General features: G+C 34.0%; 1 protein-coding gene across 1 annotated transcript in view; it reads right to left on the bottom strand.

Annotated features, from left to right (window-relative positions):
• TRHDE (thyrotropin releasing hormone degrading enzyme) overlaps positions 1–20686 on the bottom strand; it is a 412928-nt gene that overhangs the window by 164416 nt on the left and 227826 nt on the right. Inside the window, exon 6 of the mRNA XM_023226560.3 lies at positions 6367–6504. Within this exon, the coding sequence (XP_023082328.1) occupies positions 6367–6504 (138 nt within the window). The remainder of the gene's footprint in view (positions 1–6366; positions 6505–20686) is intronic.

Here is a 20686-nt window from a genome sequence, read left to right as displayed (position 1 = left end):
GCATCATCTTTTTTTTCTTCCCCCTTGCAGAAATAAGGCATACTGTGTGTAGCATTAACAGTGCTCTCTCTGCGCATTAATCATCACCTGACTGGCATGATTTTGTGGATGAGGAGCCTGGTATTACAAGGGATGATAGATACAAATGGATGATTGGCCTTTCCTATTCATTTCTAAAGATGACAGAAATTTCACATGTTGACTTCTGTTGGTCAAAGGGTTTTCAAATTTAAGGTGTGGAATATATTGGCAAAGCACAGCAAGTTAGATTTCTACCACCATCACTTTTGAAAAAATTTGTGTCCCCAATGTTCCTTTGAAGAATTTTTCACTTGCTAATTCTCTTACCTTTTATTCTATGTAATTTTGTTTGGTGTACAAATATACTAACCATGACATAAGAATTGCTGGAAAAGTGTTCTTGCTTAGTAAAGGATCTCTTTAAAATTGAAGTCATTTTGAACTCTGTTCTTCTCTTCCAAGCTTGAAGCAACCCTCTCCACCTTGGCATCATACGTAAATTTAATGAGCATTCACTCACTTTCATCATCTAGGTCATTGGGTCATTGATTCTTGTTTCCTTTGTGCTTCTAGAACAAAGAGATTGTCTCAATCCATCTATTCCAGTCCTTCCAGTCTATGGACAGTATTTTCCTGCTTCCATTACACTTCAAGAATAAAAGCATTTTCAATCTACTATTAAAATGGGAAACTTGTTATTTCACCAGACCTAATTTTTTGAAATAGTGTAGTTTTCATGTTTTACTCTTCCCATTCTTAAAAATGCTTGCAATTTTAGGAGTTTTTCATTTGTTTAATAATGGCCTTGGGACTATCCATATGGAACATTACCCAGTATTTCTTTAAAGGCAGTCGGCTCTTAAATTCAATCCCAAATTAGGAGCTGGCCTATTGGTTCCTAACCTTTATTTTTTTATAATCTTCTGTTCTGCTATAATACATTTCTTTATAAAAAGTTATTTAAAGTGTATTGTAATTACTATTCAGGGAGAATAACAAAAAACAGAACTGGGAATAATTAGAATAATTATTAAGGGAATAATTACAAGAGATGATAAGCTAACAAAGCACTGATGCAATGAGGGTTTGACTGTTGGCAGAGGTTAATGTTGACTAGTAACAGAGATCTTTAGGGAGAAGAACACAGAAGAGCAGTGGCAAGAAATTTTTATTGTGTTACATACAACATTACTAAATATAAGTGATATATTCTACAACTCCCGTCTCTACAATCTTTCCTGAATTGTCCAGAACTATCAATATCAACTCCATCTCTACATCTACAGGAATATTCTTTTTAGAATGCAATTTTAATTATGTTACTCCTCGGCTTTAAACTCTCCTTAGTTCTGTTTGACCTGTTGGATAAAATACAAATTTCTGTCCGGGAACGATGGCTCATGCCTGTAATCCCAGCACTTTGGGAGGCTGAGGCAGGTGGATCATGAGGTCAGGAGTTCAAGGCCAGTCTGGCCAATATGGTGAAACCCCATCTCTACTAAAAATACAAAAATTAGCCAGGCGTGGTGGCGGGAACCCGTAGTCCCAGCTACTCAGGAGACTGAGGCAGAAGAATTGCTTGAACCTGCGAGGCAGAGGTTACAGCGAGCTGAGATCACACCACTGCACTCCAGCCTGGTCAACAGAGCGAGACTTTGTCTCAAAATCAATAAATCAATAAATCCATCAATAAATAAAAATTCTTAGTGTGAAAGGAAATGTCTTCCAAGTTCATATCCCGCTTATTCTTCCAGTCTGTCTGCTACTCAAAATTCACATTCCGCTATGATTATGTTTAACTCTTTGATGCTCCACTTAATCACCAGTTTTCTTTTCTGAGCTTCCTCTGAAGGATGATTTTCTTGTTTTTTTACAGTTCCCCTCTACTCCCCTATCGCATGACTGTATCTTGTAGATATTTCTATCATAACTCCTTAGATTCTGAGGTGGCATCCATTACTTTTTTTCTACTGATCGTTTTCTTTCAGAAATTGTTCCTCCTCTACTTTGAGTGATCCCAGGGGTCCTGACTGCTATGGCACTTTTGTCTCACATCACAGAGGATGAGCTCATGACATTCACTGACCAGTCAGAATACTCCATCCTGGTGGACACAAGGATTGGCCAGTGATAATCTATTTCCTAATCAAAACAAATCATAGCCCTTTGGGTATACAGATACAGATTCTATTGGATGGGAGTCAATTTACTCTTTCTCTGAACTCAGTAGGGACACAAAATTGAGGCCCTTATGAGATGAGTCTTAGTGCATCCTAAGGATCATCTAGAAATTAAGTCAGAAAGAAAGAGATCCAATAAACTGAAGAAAGGTAGATTTCTGATGATACTGTAAACACCTAACTCAACCATTCTGAAAGTTAATACTACATATCAAATTTATCCATTATTTAGTTAACAAGATTGAACAAATTGCTCAAGATGACTTCAGGTGTCAACATTTAATATAGAAATATTGCTAGATAGCACTCATATGTTACTGCACTGGTTTATTTATGTTTTCTCTCCTTTGTGTATTACTGATTGTTACATCTCTTCTACTCAGTACACAGTGCCTAGAACATAAGCACAGGCTTAAATGATTTTGGAATAAATGTTCCAACCAAGCTTGTTAATCAAATATGAAAAGAATTAAGAATACTGGCTCTGGAACCTGATTTTCTGGGAAACATATCCTTGAATTTACCATAACTCAACATACTTATCTTTAAAGTGAGGATTATGATCATAACAACCCCATTAGATGCTTATAAGAATTAAATTATATAATAAATGTAAAATGTTAGTTTGGTGACTAGTACAGAGTATCCATGTAATAAATGTTAGCAGTTATTATTTATGTCTCCAGAATCATCTATATTACCTGTCATACATCCCAGAATGATGTTGTTTAACCTACAAAATCCAACATAGTTTACCTTTGTTCCACTTACAAAGTAATTGGTTATTACCCATTATGCACATATTAGTTTTCTTATAGGAAGAACCTGAGTGAAGCCAAATCAAAGAACAAGGCTAAGAAACTGAATTTACATCAAGGCCTGATGATGAGATTATCAAAATGAAGTCCCTGAAATTTCAGCCTAAATGTTTTAATCCTCCTTTCTCCATATTCACATTTGAAAATTATTTTTCAGATATGCCAGCAGATAACTGGGTCACTATTTTTCTCCACAGTTTTAGATGTTTGATTTGGTACTATGTGAGGGAATCCACACAATGAAGGCCCATCAAGAAAGCATGATGAACAAGTGGACAGAAAATCAATAAGGATACAGAACACTTGAACAACTCTATCAACCAACCTCACCTAATTGGCATTTATAGAACACTCCAGCTAACACTAGTGGAATACGTATTCTTTTGAAGTGGATACAGTACATTTACCAACACATATCAACTTCTGGGTCATATAATAAACCATAATAAATCTAGGAAGATTCAAGTCATACAAAGTATATTCACTGACCACAATAAAACTAAGTAAGAAATGAATAACAGAAAATATTCTGGAAAAATCTTCTAATATTTGGAATCTAAATAATACACTCTGAATAAGACATGGGGCAATTAACAAATGAAAGGGAGAATTAGTAGGCATTTTAAAGTGAATGAAAATGAAACTTCAACATATCAAAATTTGGGAGATTTCCTAGGGGGTACACTTAAGAAAAAATTTACAGAATAAATGCTTAAAATGGAACAGAAGAAAGGTCTCAAGTTAATGACCTCAGCTTCTACCTTAGGAAATTAGAGAAAAGAAAAATTTAAATTCAAAATATGTGGAAAAGGGAAATATTGATTAGAGAGGATATTTACGAAATAGAAAACAAGGGAGAAAATCAATTACAACAAAAGATGCTTTTCTGAGATCAATAAAATTTATAAATGTTCAGCTAAACAAATCACAAAAAAAGGAACAATACACAAATTACCAATATCTGGAATGAAAGAGGTTATATGATTAGAGATGCTACAGTTATTAAAGGGATAATAAGGAAATATATCCTGTAAAACTTTATGCCAATACATTAAACATTTTAGATGAAATGGGCCAAGTCCTTGAGAAAGAAATAAACCACCAATGCACACATTAAAATAAATAAATAACCCACCACATATTAACAAAATTAAATCATTAGTTAAAAACCTTCCCAGGAAGAAAATTTCAGGTCTCTACTGTTATACTGGTAAATTTTAACAAACATTCAAGAAAGACATAATATAAATTTTATACAAATTCTCCCAGAAAGTTGAAAAAGATAATAGTTGCCATTGTATGATGTTAGTATTATAGTGACAACAAGGAAGACATCACAAGAAAGATAATTAGGCACTAATATCCCTCATGAGAACAGGTGCAAAATTTCTAAACATGTTTTTAGAAAACTGAATCCAACAATTTATAAAAAGGATAATATATTATGACTAAATGATGTTTGTCTCAGAAACGCAAAGATGGCCTAACATTAAAGAGTTAATCATTATAATTCACCATAATGACAAACTAAAAAACAAAAAATATATAACCATCTTGATAGATGCTGGAGAAAAGCATTGAATTGAGTCAACACTCATTTCTGATTAAATCTTTTAGCAATGTAGAAAGAGTATGCAACATCTTCAACCTGATAAAAGGCATTTATAAATATTTAGAGACATACTAGTGGTTAAAGACTGAAGGTATTGCTTCTAAAATTAGGAACAGCACAAGGGTTTGCTCTCACCACTTCTATTTAATATTGTACCAGATAAATAGGCAAAAATGAACTGTATCCTATGTATAGCAACACAAAAATTAGAAATGAAATTTCAAAATAATACTATTACAATTGCCTGGAAATGTGAAATACTTAGGGATAAATCTGAAAAAAATATGAAAAACGTATTCACTAAGAACTACATCATGGATAGAAATAAAGGGGACCTAAAGGAACTGGAGGCATACTGTATTCATGGGTCAGTCAATATTGCTAAGATGTCAACTCTCCCAAATAGTTTTATAAACACACTGCGCATTCCTGCAATTCCAGTATAATTTTTGTAGGACTTTACAAACTCATTCTTAAACTCATATGCAAAGGACCAAAGAAACTTAAAAAAAAAAAAAAAAAAAAAAAAGAACAAAGTTGGAGGACTAACAGGACCCAACCAAAATATTTTGTGTGTGTATTAACTACAATAAACGCTTCAGGGAAAAACTTCTAACTTCCTAGTTATTTCCATGCTGCTATTCATGATATCTTTTTATCCCTCACAGAGTATCAAGAATAGTATTCCAGGCTGGGCGCCACGGCTCAAACCTGTAATCCTAGCACTTTGGGAGGTCGAGGCTTGTGGATCACTTGAGATCAGGAGTTCAAGACCAGCCTGGCCAACATGGTGAAACCCTGTCTCTACTAAAAATACAGAAATTAGCTGGGTGTAGTGGTACATGCCTGTAGTCCCATGCTGTAGTCCCAGCTACTCAGGAGGCTGAGGCAGGAGAATCACTTGAATCCGGGAGGCAAAGGGTGCAGTGAGCCATGATGGCACCACTGCACTGCAGCCTGGTGACAAAGCGAGACTCCATCTCAAAAAAAAAAAAGTACATAGAAATTCCAAAAAATACAATTTAACCTACACTAAAGATCATAGCAGACTTTGATCCTATTTCAACTATCATTAAGTGGCTAGTGCGTGTAAAACACAAAGAGGCACATCATCATGTTAAAATTAGAACAACGAAGAGATACAAGGAAAAATCCTAATCCAAGTAACAATGGGAAAAATTCATATTTACCTTATTCTTACATCTAGTCATTGGCTCAAAATTATTCACTGCCAAAGTCTAGTCTTTTTAAAATTTCATTTGTTATGTTTAGTTATTCAGGAAACATGTTTAATTTTTAAAATATCTTTCAAATAGTATATGTAAGATGCATGTATCATGTCATTACCTATATCCATTTGTATTGGCCCATCAAAATAAATTAGTATTTAAGGGCATTGGTGAAAATTAAGTTGTCACTATATGGGTCAGTTCTTTTATTAATAATAATAAAAACTGACATTTACATAGCATCATTTGTAGAGCAACTTCATATTGATTCTCCAAATATTTATTAATATTTCCAATATTTCTATGCATTATTTGGCAAACATTAATCTCCATTTTGCCAACTTTTAAAGCAAAGCCATAGCTCATGAACCTAGTGATTCTGTTTTCTAACTCACAGTCTATGTCTATCCGCCCAGAAGAAAAGAAAAATATACACATCTAATATGAATTAGTTTAGCTATCTTGGTAATGAAATATCTAACTGGCACTTTGTTCTTTATCCCCACCTTTTTATATGCGATCCAGTCAAACACCCTGTCAATATCTGTTGCCTGCAGCACTTCTTGTGATACTGGATGGGAACTGACCAAGCCGTCCAGCAGCATCACTTCATGCAGAACATCGGTCAGAAACCTCTGTTTTTCCTGCAATACAGTAGACAGGGCAATATCATAGGTGATTCATAGTTAGACAGAATGTGTATGATGACTTGAACATAATGTATGTCACTTAATTGCTGATGTTGATCAGCCTTCCAAGGCATGACTCAACTGTAAAGTGAACCCAGTAAAAATGCTCCTTAAGTTACTCTAAAACGAAGGTGGTTGACTTAAGCACAACATGAAACAAAATCAATGGACTACACTGGTCCCTAAGTAGATAAAAACAGTGAACTCTTGTGTTTTAACAGTGGCTAAAGCAAATTTGGACAATGGGCAGGCAATAATAACAATGATAAAATGCAGACTTATTTGTGCATTTTACAGGGTAAACATTATAATTCCAGTCCCAAATCACCTTTTAGGTAAGTTCAATATAAGAAATATTAACCTTCTGTTATTCATACCATGGATTTCTAATATCATTTGAACAGTTCTTTTTTTTTGGTCCCTGTCCTTCCCTCCCTTCACTCCCCCTTCACACACTCATATAAAACACACACACACACATTTATTTTCTGAAAAATTTCAAGAGACCACAACTAGTAATAAAAGGCACTCTTCACATCAAGCTAGAATACTGGTGGATGTATTTGGGGATTCAAAATAGTGGATATAAAGTAGAGACCAATTGGTATTAATAATCCATTACCATGAAGAAATGAAAATAGAAAAATCTTGAGACTTCCATTTTCTGCATATTGAGACATTAGCATTTGCTCTGGTAAAAGCTGATTTGCTATATTAAAAAATAAACTGTAAAGAAAAAGTACTTCTCCATTTTTGTTGTTTGTTTGTTTGTTTGTTTTGGAAAGTCCACTTTAAAGAAACAGCTCGGGTTTTGTTACTAGAAATGCTGGCAGCTAGTAGTCTTCCTGGCCTCCTGCCTTCATTGAAGGAGGAGAGTAAGAAAAAAGAAATTGCAAAATATAACAAAGGCTAAATAGCCCTAGATAGTTGTGACCTGAGGAGTATCATTACAGAGATTAAGACTCCAGTGCTTAAATTGCTCTAGCTAATTCTGAACTTACTCCTGGAGTCTCCTAGTTTTGAGCCCAGCAGATAAACAGCATGTTATTTCTGAGTGAGTTGTAATTTCAAGCTGAGAGTACACCAATCCTGGATTTAAAGAAATGGAAATGGAGAAAAAATATGCCAAGAAAAGAATTGTTAACTGGACATAAATGTGTGTGGTAATTTAAATCTGGCTTTAAAGAAAGATTTGTTTTCAACCTCATTAGCTCTATGATTTAGTATGTTTAATTGATAATGTATTTAATTAGACATCCAACTACATACTGCAAGGTTTGTTTTCTAATAGATTATGTTTTATAGTCTATGGTCCATATATTTAACTTCTTCAGTCCTCTCTTGCTCTAAGAGCTTCACAACAATGATCTTTGCTCCATCCAAGAGGATTATATGGTAATGACTGAATCAAATCATACTTTGAGTCCCTGAGGGCTGCTCCAGACCCTAAGAGGCCACAGATGAGAAGTTCAAACTTAGACTGAATTAAACGAGAAATATGACATAAATACTATATTTCTTCTCAAACCAATTTCCTAATTCCAGACAAATTAAAAAGAGTAGAATTAGACCTTATGCTTCAAAATTTTAAGATTAATAACACCAATATTCACATTGTTCATTTAAGTCCACTGAGAAGCAACAATAAGATCTCAGAAAAATAGCATAGTCTTAGAGAATAAGAAAAATTTATGTACCAATTTCAAAAGAAATAATTTAAGGTAACTTTTAAGCAGTTATACAATCTTGTTATTCATTCAATTTTAAAATGTAGATGAAAACTACCAGATATTAGAATTAATGGGAGAAATAATGATATTATAATTACATTTCAACTTGACCAATGAACACTTTTGTTTATAAGAAATACCAATTAAAGGCGTAATTCCATTCTGAAGATAAAATAACATTTAGCCATTTAAACAGCAATTGCCTGCTCTTTTACAAGTCATTCAAGCACCTGATCTAAAACAACCGGGTAAAGTGAACTTAAAATGATGCTTTATTTAAATCTAAATTTAAAAGTTGGTAACAATAAATTCATATTGATCAATATTAAAATTTACTAAACATACCTTGGTTTGCTAGAAATGTAATTTTTAAAATGGTGTAAAGAAAATGGCCATGTAATTTAGAAAATAAAATCCAAATTCCAAAGAGAAAACTTCCTGTTAAAAGAAATATGAATTATATATTATATTATTGCCTCATGCTTCTGGAGGAAAATAAAAACAAACCTTGCCTACTCAGTAGACTTTCAGTAAGCAGTGTTTAAGTTTTGTAGTGCTAAATCATTAGCAAAAGATTCATCTGTCTACCTTGTTGGAGAGAATGATATTGTGTAATTGAAAAAAAAAATGTTTATATGCATAAATGGATTAAGAGAGAAGGGAAACAAAGAAAAAAGCCTGGCAGGAGAACACTCACAAATCCCAGAATAGCTAATACCTTAAATTGAGGAGGAAAAAATAAAAGTCTAGCCAGAGGCAAACTCAATTTTACAGACTTGCAAAGAGTTTCCAGCAGAGAAGGTGCTAATTTTTTATAAAGACCTGTGTCACTATAAAATAAGAAATGATCTCAGCTTGTTAGCCCTGGCAGGGGCTCTCATCATCATCAAAATCAACAACATCGGCAAGATTAAGTATTGGTTAATTGCCTACTGTTTACCTGAAACTATGAAAGTTTAAAAATAAAGAAATCCTAGCTTTAATGTGAGGTAAGAGATAAAACAGAATATTTGGCCACAGTAAATGAAATACTAGTTTCTTCTTACAGGCTGAATGTGCTAAAGGGATTTCGAGAAAAACAATACTGATTTGGTTTGACTCTGTCCCCACCCAAATCTCACCTTGGATTATAATAATCTCCACATGTCAAGGGTGGCACCAGGTGGAGATAATTGAATCACGGGGGCTATTTCCTACATACTGTTCTCCTGATAGTAAATAAGTCTCACGAGATCTGACAGTTTTATAAATGGAAATTCCCCTGCACAAGCTCACTTGCCTGCCGCCATGTAAGAGGGCTCCTCATTCGCCTTCTGCCATGATTGTGAAGCCTCCCCAGCCATGTGGAACTGTGAGTCAATTAAATCTCTTTCCTTCATAAATTACCCAGTATCACATATGTCTCTATTAGCAACATGAGAACAGACTAATACAAATTCTGTTAAATGGAATGATTCGTGGAACATTTAAAGGAAGAAGTAGAATTTGATCTGACTCTTGCAGGAAATTTAAAGTTTGGTGTGTGTGTGTGTGTGTGTCTGTGTGTCTACACATGCATGTTGAAATAATATATTTGTGGTGAATATTCAACAGGTACTTATTATTTTACATCATATTTTTAAGGTCACCATGATAAGTGACCTAACACTTTGAAAAAGCAGCACAATAAAACAAAATGGAGAACTTTAAAATCTGTTTACAATAAGTTCAATGTTAACAGTAACCATAAATTCCACCACTTCAATGTAGATGCTACCTAGAGTGGTTGAATATGTGCACACATTTAAATAGTCACAATAATATCAAATATATCATTTTGTATTCAACTATTTTCAAAAATCTATTGCATTTGAATTTTGGGAGAACATTACAAAGGCATTTCAGAAAAGTAAAGAAAATGTGAGTAAATGTAGAGTTGAGAATGAACACCATATAACACTGCCATTATTTTATGTATTCACTCATTCATTTAACAAATATGTATTAAATTACCACTCTAAGCCAGATATTATGCAGCATTCGAGGAATGAATATATAAGTGAAAACTAGGCCATAACCTTAAATAACTCAAGAATAGAACAAAAAGTACAAAAAAGTACAGATAAACAGCAAACTGTAATATAATATGATGGATGCTATAAAACACAGAGGATGAAATGATTAATTAGTTCAGAAAAGGCTTCATAGAGGAGGTGACATTAAAGTGGGTTGTTGAAGGATGAATGTTTACTCAGATAAATGGGGGAAATAGCTAAAAAAAGGGCAAATCTGGCAGAGGAAACATGAAAGAAAGGTATTCTGTATTCTCAATTATCAGGTTGAAGTTTGTTCTTTATAAATAAGCAGTGGCAGGCATAATGGCATAATGAAAGTAGTGTCTTAGGAAAATTAACTTATCTGCAGTTCACAGGATTATTTGATGCATGCAAACAGGAGACAGGAAGTGGGATGTGGTGATGATGTATTAGAACAAGGTGTTGCTGAAGGATTGTTGGATCTGAGAGATATTTCGAATGAAAAAAATTCAACCAATGTTGATACTTTGATGCCTTGATTCCCTTAGTAGATAAAAGAGAGGAAATACTCAGAGATAATTACATAGCTTTTAGACTTGATGAAACCCCTCCCCCACCCAAAAAAAAAAAAAAAAAACGGGGGAGGAACTATTGACAGAAATGGACAAGTAGGAAAAAAGTTTGGTTTGGAGGATATGCTAAAAACATCCAGTTTTAGATATTTTGCAAGAAAAATTAAGGTAAATATCTAAAAAGATAAGTGCTATAGGCAACTGAAAGTAAAAGCCAGGGTCTGAGATAAGAGGTGAGTGCTAAAAATCTTTTGACAATAAATTGTAGTCTATATATATATATATATGTATGTGTGTGTGTGTGTGTGTGTGTGTGTGTGTGTGTGTGTGTGTGTGTGAAATCTCACAAAGACTTCACTAAAATGTCATTTATTACAGTATTAGCATTTCATATATTGGTATTCAGTAGCATCTGTGAAGGAAATCATTAATAGTTCTTATCACAACATTAGGTACACATGAGAAATTATATTTCTTTATGTCTTGTAATGGTTTCTGCCTGAACATGTCAAAGTCTGAGGGGTTAAAAGAGAATATGCCTGGCATAGCCACAGTCACTGGTGATGGATGGAAAATAGGAAATAAGAGTAAGGATGTTGGCAGCTTCCCCTAGGAAAGCTGACTAATTTTAGGGAAGAGCAGTACAAGGCAGATACTTAGACTTTGTCACCAAAAAAAACAAACAAGCAAACAAACAAAAAGCAGACCAAAAAATCATAGAACAATCTAAATCAAGATCAAAGCAAGTCAGATACATCAAACCAGAGACAAAGAAGACAAGAGCCAAGACTGAGCCAATTCAAGTAGTTGTGAGGTATTCATAGGCATGGAGAAAGCAGAAGAAAAATTATCAGAGAGACATGGGTTACATCAGAGCAGCTACAAATACGCAATTTTCTAGAAGGATAGATCTGAACATAAATGGCTTTTCTGGTATTCCTAGGATAAAAGGCAGACACATTGAAGCCTCCAGATTGGATATCTGCCACTCACTGGCTGTATGACATTGAGCAAGTTACTCAAACGTTTTAGACCTCAGCATTCTCAGTTGCAAACATATGTGGTTGTGAAAATTAAATAAGATAATTAGTTCTACAAATATCTATAAGCAAATATTTATAGTAATATTTATTAAGCACCTGCTACATCTTAGATGGTATGCCTGGTTCTGGGATTAGAAAGATACAACGACAAAGCATACTGACAAAGGTTATAGATACTTGCAAAGGCTATAGAAGTAGGACAGACGAAGGTGAAAACAAAAGTTAAAACACAACTTGCTGCATGTAAAAATGGAAGTAGGTTCAGGATGTAGTGTGACTACACTGAAAAGGCTGTTAATTATTCCGCCTTAGGCAGGGTAGAGTTTGAATTGAATATTTAACGCTGATTTGAGTTTTCTAGGAGGAATGGCAGAAAAGGGCATTCTTGACAGAAAGGAATATGTGGGAAAAGTCATGGAGACCTTAGTGTGGTTTGTTTGGGGGACTACAATGCTTTGTGTGGCTAAAGGCAGAGTATAACATAGCAGATTACTAGTAATGAGAAAAGAAAGATAGGCAATAATGAAATCATCAAGATTTGTCCATGCCTAGTCAGAAAGCTAGTGTTAGGAAGTGACATCATCAGGGCTACATTTAGAGATATAACTCTGAATATCTCTGAATAGTGGAAAAGTGGACTAGAGTGATAAACAACTGGAAACAGAGAAACAGGACAACATTGCATAATTGTGCACAAATAGCACACAATATGTGCTTTACCTTTGTGATCAAAACACAGTGCACCAATTATTTCTCTAAAACTTAGCTCAATTTTATAACCAATGGTGATCAACCAGTGTATTTACTTTGAAATCCAAAATGCATACATTAAATATAAATATAAATGTAAGCAGACTTATAATGTATGCAGATGCAAATATATATATCCAAATACAGTTATTTCATTTTTCAGTATTTTCATTTGTTTTTTTTTTTTTGTTTTGTTTTTTTGTTTTGTTTTGTTTTTTTTTTTTTTTTTTTTTGTTGTTGTTGAGACGGAGTCTCGCTCTATCACCCAAGCTGGAGTGCAGTGGCCGGATCTCAGCTCACTGCAAGCTCCGCCTCCCGGGTTCCCGCCATTCTCCTGCCTCAGCCTCCTGAGTAGCTGGGACTACAGGCGCCCGCCACCTCGCCCGGCTAGATTTTTGTATTTTTTTTTTTTAGTAGAGACGGGGTTTCACCGTGTTAGCCAGGATGGTCTTGATCTCCTGACCTCGTGATCCTCAGTATTTTCATTTGTTTATGTAATATCCTATTCTAGATTGTAATGTTCACAATATCTGGATGCAATTTCTTAGGAACAGATAAAGGAAGTTTTTTAATCCTTGGAATCAAACCAATAGAAAGTCTGACTAAAATTATAATGCTTGAGCAATGCAATCTAATTCCACATATGTTTCCCGACTCCCTCATCTACAGGAGGTCCTGCATTAGAAGCAAAGGAGGCATAATTGAGACACAATTCTGCCTTTAAGCAACTCCCATAATGGTATGAAAGATAGATACACATACAGCCCATTAATGCCATGTGATGGGTACAGTATTATTAATAGTATAAAATACTGTGAGAGTAGAGAGTAGAGAGAATGTTATGAGTAAAAATGCTTTCAGTGTCTAAGACTATTTGATTCAAGTTTACTTGATCTATCATAAGAGAACAAATAAGATATATAATTTATGTTTTACTTCTCTGGAAATCTATACTACAACATGATAAAGACTTTTAAGAATACCTAGGTTAAACAAAATACCACATGAATTTTTACTAAACTGAATTCCTTATTTATACAAGGCTAGAATGAAGGATAAACACATAATTAGCATTGCACAGTTGGTGTTTTTCCTTCTTGTTTTTCATTACCTACTCAAATCATGACAAAGGTTAAAGCAGAGAAATATGATCAAGAGTTCAAAAAAAGTAAATATATTGGGGGAAAATATCCATCAGATTTTAATCTATGTGAAATAGTATCCCTGTAACTTTGCAATTATCATCTTTTGTAAGCACATAGTACCTATTTGTAATGCGATATTAGAAATTAGAAATTATGTAGACTTCAAATTTCCTATAACATTGAAAGAAATTTACTTTGTAAATTTTATATTGTCATCCAACTGTTTATAAAGTTCTATAATGTACAAAAGTATTTTAAGTTCTACCAGTTGAAAGTTAGCTAGATTTACTAGTGAAAAATTATGTCATCATTTACTTGACTAGTAAATAATTTATGCACAGTTAAATCATACTGATGGAGAAAGTAAAAGCTAGTGAAAATAAATGTTGCTTCCATATACCAATGCACCTTAAAAATTAACATTTCAAAATCTCATGTGTAAAATATACTTGTCCAAGATGTTAATAATTATTTTCACTTGCAGCCTGTTAAAACAGTCCATTTATACTGAAGCCAATCTTGTGTAAACACACTTATATGCAGAAGGTATTTTTGAAAAATAATTTTAAAAATAATCACCACTAATGCCTACAATGAAACAAGCATTGTACTGAAAAGTTTATGTGTTTGTTTGCATAACCTTTTATGGAAAGTGTTACATGATCACAAGACTCCAGGCATATCTCTTATTGATATAACATTATTCGGTGATTTTGCATAAGTATTACAATTAACTAAAATACTGTGTTCCATATGTTATTTCTTTCAGCCATCAACTGCATTTCATTCAACGCCAAGCTACAAAATCTCTAAGATGCCTTTATCAGTGCATAAACTAAAAAAGCGATTATGTTTTTATAAGAACATCTGAGATGATTTTGTGCCTCTCATAATCCCAGATAACCCTCTGCACAGTTTTTATGAGCTTCTATATTCTTGAACACGATGAACACAGAGAAAGTGGGTTAAATTGTGGGTCTGTTCCATGACTAAACCCTTCAGCTGCCTCATATTTTGTTTTTAACATCCAAGCTGAATGCATCATGTCTCATTTTATCCAAGATGTGATGCAGCTAAGGGAAAATGCTAAGATAGAACACAAAATGAACTTAATTATATACAACCAAATTCTTATTATTCTGCAGACTTACTTAAGAATCTTAAAAATATAGCAATATTGATACAGCAGAAGTTATCAATCAGTCACTCACATTTTCATTACTTATGATAATCCTGGGTCTTATGGAACAATTGTGAATGTGCTTCAAATAATGTCAATCACAGTAATAATTATGAACAGGTTGTCTAATTACATAGCTCATTCTGATTCTAGCGGCCCAAAAAATCACTGCAAATAATCTCCATATGCCATGTGCTTATCCTTTAAAAATATGCATGTCATTTAGCTTTCATTTATTTGTGAGGATTTCTTTTTTTGTTGCTTAAACTATGAATTGTGATTTAAAGTATTCTTTTTAATAAATATTATTGTGTAAATTTAAGGTATACAACATGACATGGGATATAGATAGATAGTAAAATGGTTACTACAGTGAAGCAAATTAATATATCCATCATCTCACAGCTACCTTTTTTTTTTTTTTTTTTGGTTTTGTGGCAAGAGCAGCTAAAATCAACTCATTTAGCATGAATCACAGACACAGTGCAATTTTATTATTTATAGTCCTCATGTTGTATCTTAGACCTCTAGACCTGTTCATCCTACATAACTGTTAATTTGTATCCTCTTAACTACATCTTCCCATTTTGGGACCACCTCTCCACCTGTACCCACTGCCTTCTTTCCTATCTCTATATATTTGAGGGTTTTTTTTTTTTTTTTTACAGATTCCATATATTAGTGAAATCATGCAATATTGTTCTTTCTGTGTCTAGCTTATTCACTTAGCATAATTTGTCGTATCCATGGTATGACAAATGACAGACGTATCCATGGTATGACAAATGGCAAGATTCTGTTCTTTTGAACAAAATATATATTTGTGTGTGTGTGTATGTGTTTATTTATACACAAAATCTCTTCATCGACAAACACTTAGGTTGTTTCCATATCTTGGCTATTGTGAGTAATGCTTCAATGAACACTGAAGTACAGATATCCTTACAAGACGGTGATTTCATTTCCTTTGGGTATGTATGCAGAAGAGGGATTGCTGGGTCATGTGGTAGTTCTATTTTTAATCACTAAAGAAACTTCCATACTATTTTCCATAATAATTTATATTTCTACCAAGTGTACAAGACTTTCCTTTATTCCACAGCTTTTCCAACATTGGTTATGTTTTAACTTTTTGATAACAGTCATTCTAGCAGGTATGAAGTGGTATCTCATAATGATTTTGATTTGCATTTCTCTGATGACTAACAATGTTGAGCATCTTTTCATTTATCTGTGGGCTATTTTTATGTCTCTTTTGGAGACATGTCTATTGTGGTCTTTTGCTCATTTTCCAATTTTTTTTTTTTTTTTTTTTTTTTTTTTGAGACGGAGTCTCGCTCTGTCACCCAGGCTGGAGTGCAGTGGCCGGATCTCAGCTCACTGCAAGCTCCGCCTCCCAGGTTCATGCCATTCTCCTGCCTCAGCCTCCCGAGTAGTTGGGACTACAGGCTCCGCCACTTCACCCGGCTAGTTTTTTGTATTTTTAGTAGAGACGGGGTTTCACCGTGTTAGCCAGGATGGTCTGGATCTCCTGACATCGTGATCCGCCAGTCTTGGCCTCCCAAAGTGCTGGGATTACAGGCTTCAGCCACCGCGCCCGGCCTCCAATTATTTTTTCCATTATTAAGTTGTATATGTTCTTTATATCTTTTGGACATTAATACCTTATTAGATATATGGCTGGAAAATATCTTTTCCCAATCCATAGGCTGCCATTTTATTTTGTTGTTTCCTTTGCTGTACAGAAGCTTTTTAGTTTGATGTAGTCCCATTTATTTATGTTTTCTTTTGTGGGCTGAACTTTTGGTGTGTCACACCAAGATATCATTGTTAACAACAATGTCCAAGAGTTTTTTCCCTACGTTCTCATCTGAAAGTGTTATAGTTCCAGATTTTACATTTAAGTCTTATCCATTTTGAGTTGATTTATATGGATGGTGTAAGTCAAGAGCCTCATTTTAGTCTTTGACATATGGAAATCTAGGCTTTCTCAGCACCATGTATTAAAGACATAATCCTTTTCTCATCGTGTCTTCTTGGTGGCATTGTCAAAAATTAGCATAGCATATATATTTGGATTTATTTCTGGACTCTATATTTGGATTTATTTCTGGACTCTATATTCTTTTCCACTGGTCTATGGGTCTAGTTTAATGCCAGTACCACCCTCTTATGATCATTATATCCTTGTAATATATTTTAAATCAGGAAATGTGATGTCTCCAGCGTTGTTCTTCTTGCTGAAGATTGCCAGGGCTATTCAGGGTTTTTTATGTTTCCATATAAATTTTAGAATTGTTTTCTTCTATTTCTGTGAATAATGACCTTGGGATTTGGAGAGGAATCATGTTGGATATGTACATTGCTTTTGGTAATATAGACATTTTAACACATTAATTCTTCACATCCATGAACGTGTAATTTATTTCCATTTATTTGTGTCTTCTTTTTTATTTCTGAGTTATCTGTTCACACTTCTTCACTTTAATTTTTTTTATTTGTTGATTTGAATCTTCTCTCTTTTTTTCTTAATTAGGCTAGCTAAAAGCTTGATTTTTTTTTTAAAAAAAGCTCTTAGTCTTATTGATTTTTTTCTATGGTTTTTCCATTCTGTATTTGATTTATTTCTGCTCTGATTTCTATTATTTCTTTTCCCCTGCTAATTTAAGATTTAGTATGGTCTTCTTTTTCTAATTCCTTGAAGTATAATGTTAGATAATTTATTCTTGATTCTTTTTCAATATGGGTAGGCATTTATTGCTATAAAATCCTCCCTTAGAATGGCTTTTGCTGCCTCTCATAGGTTTTCATATGTTGTGTTTTCATTCTCATTTGTCTCAGTATTTTTTTTTTTATTTCCTTCAATTTCTTCTTTGATCCATTCATTGTTCAGGAGTATGTTGTTTAATTTCCACATATTTGTGGATTTTTCACGATTCTCTTTGTTATTGATTTCTAGTTTCATACAACTGTGGTCTGAAATCATGCTACCTATGAATTCAATCATCTTAAGTTTTCTAAAACTTGTTTTGTGGTCTTACATATGGTATATTCTGAACAATGTTTCAGGTGTTCTACAGAAGACTGTATATTCAGCTACTATTGGATAAAATGTTCTATATATGTCTACTAGGTTCATTTGGTCAAAAATGCAACTCAAGTACAGTATATCCTTATTGATTTTATATCTGATTGATGTTTCCATTGTTGAAAGTGGGGTATTGAAGTCCCCATTATTGTACTGCTATTTATTTCTCCCTTCATGCCCATTAATATATGCTTTACATATTTAGGTACTCTAGTGTTGGGTGCATACACATTTACAATATTTATATTCTCTTGATTATTTAACCTCTTTCTCATTAGATAATTACCATCTTTGCCTCTTTTGATTGTTTGTGATTTGAAGTCTATTTTATTAGATATAAGTATAGTCACCCCTGCTTTCTTTTGGTTACAATTTACACGGAATCCTTCCACCCTTTCACTCTCAGCCTATGTGTCTCCTTAAAGCTTGAGTCTCTTGTAGGATGCATCTAGTTGGATCTTGTTTTATTATACGCTCAGCCACTCTATGTTTTTTGATTATTTAAGCCATTTACAGTCAGGGTTATTATTGATAGGTTAGTATTGCCATTTTATTCTTTGTTTTCTGGTTGTTTTATAACTCCTTTGCTCCTTTCTTCCTTTCTTATTATCTACTTTCGTGATTTGATAATATTCTGTAATTCTGAGCTTTGATACCTTCCTAATTATTGCTTGTATATTTGCTGATTTTTTTTTTTTGTGGTTGTCATGAGGCTTACATAAAACATCTCATAGTTATAACCAACTGTTGTAAGCTGATAACAACTTAACTTCTGTTGCACACAAAAACTCTGAACTTTTATCATCTCCTTCCACGGTTTATGTTTTTGATGTCACAATTCATATCTTTTGTTACTGTGTGTTCCTGAACTTTTTGTAGCTTTAGTTAATTTTGACTTTTAACCTTCATACTAAAGATATATTGCATTTATACACCACCATCACTATATTGAAGTATTCTGGATCTGACTATAAATTTACCTGTACCAGTAGTTTTATACTTTTCTACATATTCATGAGAGTAATTACCATTCTTAAATTTTCATTTGAAGAACTTCTTTAAGTATTTCTTGTAAGTACAGCGGTAATATATTCATTTCACTTTTGCTTGTCTGAGGAATACTTTATTTCTCCTTAGTTTCTGAAGGACAAAATTGCTGGGTATAGTATTCTTGTCTAAAAAGGTTTTTTTTTTTTTTTTTCTTTCAGTACTTTGAAAATATCATCCCATTCTCTCCTGGCCTGCAAGATATCTGCTGAGAAATACACTGATAATCTAATGGAGGTCTCCTTATATGTGACTATGCTTTTGTCTTGCTGCTTTTAAAATTTTCTCTTTGTCTTTCACTATTGATCGTATGGTCAAAAAGTGCCAGGGAGAAGAAATCTTTGAGTTGTTTCTGTTTGGGAACTGTTTGGGGACTTTTGACCACATCACTTCCAAGATTTAAGAATTTTCAGCAATTATTTCATTAAGTAAGTCTTCTCTTTCTTTTTCTCTTTTCCTTCTGAAAATTGCATAATGTGAATATTTCTTTACTTAATGGTGTCCTATAAATCCCATTGACTACACAGTTTTTAATTAAAAAAAAATAAAGTTCTGACAATCATTTTGAAAGACCTATCTTCAAGATTCTTCCTTCTTTTTGTTCTAGTCTGCTGCTGAAGCTCTTCAGTGTATTTTTTATTTACAGCTGAACCCTATAGTTCCATAAATTTGATTTGGTTCTTTTTTAATAATATCTATCTCTTCTTGTTGAACTCCTCACTCAGATAATGAATTGCTTTCCTGACTTCATTGTCTATTTGTGTTCTTTTTGTATGTTGTTGAGTTTCCCTAAGATTATTATGTTAAATTCCTTATTGGGCAGTTTGTAAATTTCTGTTTCTTTGCAGGTTAGTTGCTGGATAATTATGTCCTTTGATAGAGTCAGGATTCCTTGCTTTTTCATGTTTCTTGTGTCCTGCATCTATGTCTGCATATTTAGTGGTGCAGTCACCTCTTCTAAGCTAAGAGTGGCTTTTGGAGGCTAATACTTTTACCTGCAGATGGACCTATGGGTGCCAATTGGGCAGGGTTAAGGTGCTCTGGTTCCATGTGGGTGAAGTGGTATAGTCTTTGTATAGCTTCTTCAGTTGTTATCTACATTAGCAATAATTGTGGTACCTCAGTGGTCTTGGCTGCAGGAATTTGTGGAAGTGATGGTGGCTGCATAGGTTATTAGGGCAAAGACTTTAGGGATCCTTCTCTTCTTATCTTTCCTACAGTAGGAGTCTTATCTGAGGGGATCTCTCTTGGTGTCAGGTCTGACATGGCCCACAGGCATGTGGTACTTGGATTCAAAGCATGGGTGCTCAGATAAACTGTGAAGACAGGTTTCTGGGATCAGGGTCTTATAAGACTAACCATTATAGCACCTGGGACTTGAGTTGCAGCTTCACTTTCCAAGGTATGAGTGGGTGCAGTTCTCCCACAGAGGTAAGAACTGTTGCTCTGAGGCACATCCCAGCAACCTGGACCCAGGGAACTGGGGTGTGGCTGTAGTTTTGATCCTAAGCATCAAGGCACAGTATTGACATGTCTCTGGGGAAGAATAGGTTCTCCAGAGGCTAAG

This window comes from Piliocolobus tephrosceles, chromosome 10 (assembly GCF_002776525.5).
Source record: "Piliocolobus tephrosceles isolate RC106 chromosome 10, ASM277652v3, whole genome shotgun sequence".
NCBI lineage: Eukaryota > Metazoa > Chordata > Mammalia > Primates > Cercopithecidae > Piliocolobus > Piliocolobus tephrosceles.
Note: the sequence above shows the minus strand (reverse complement) of the source record. Positions and strands in the feature narration are given on the sequence as shown.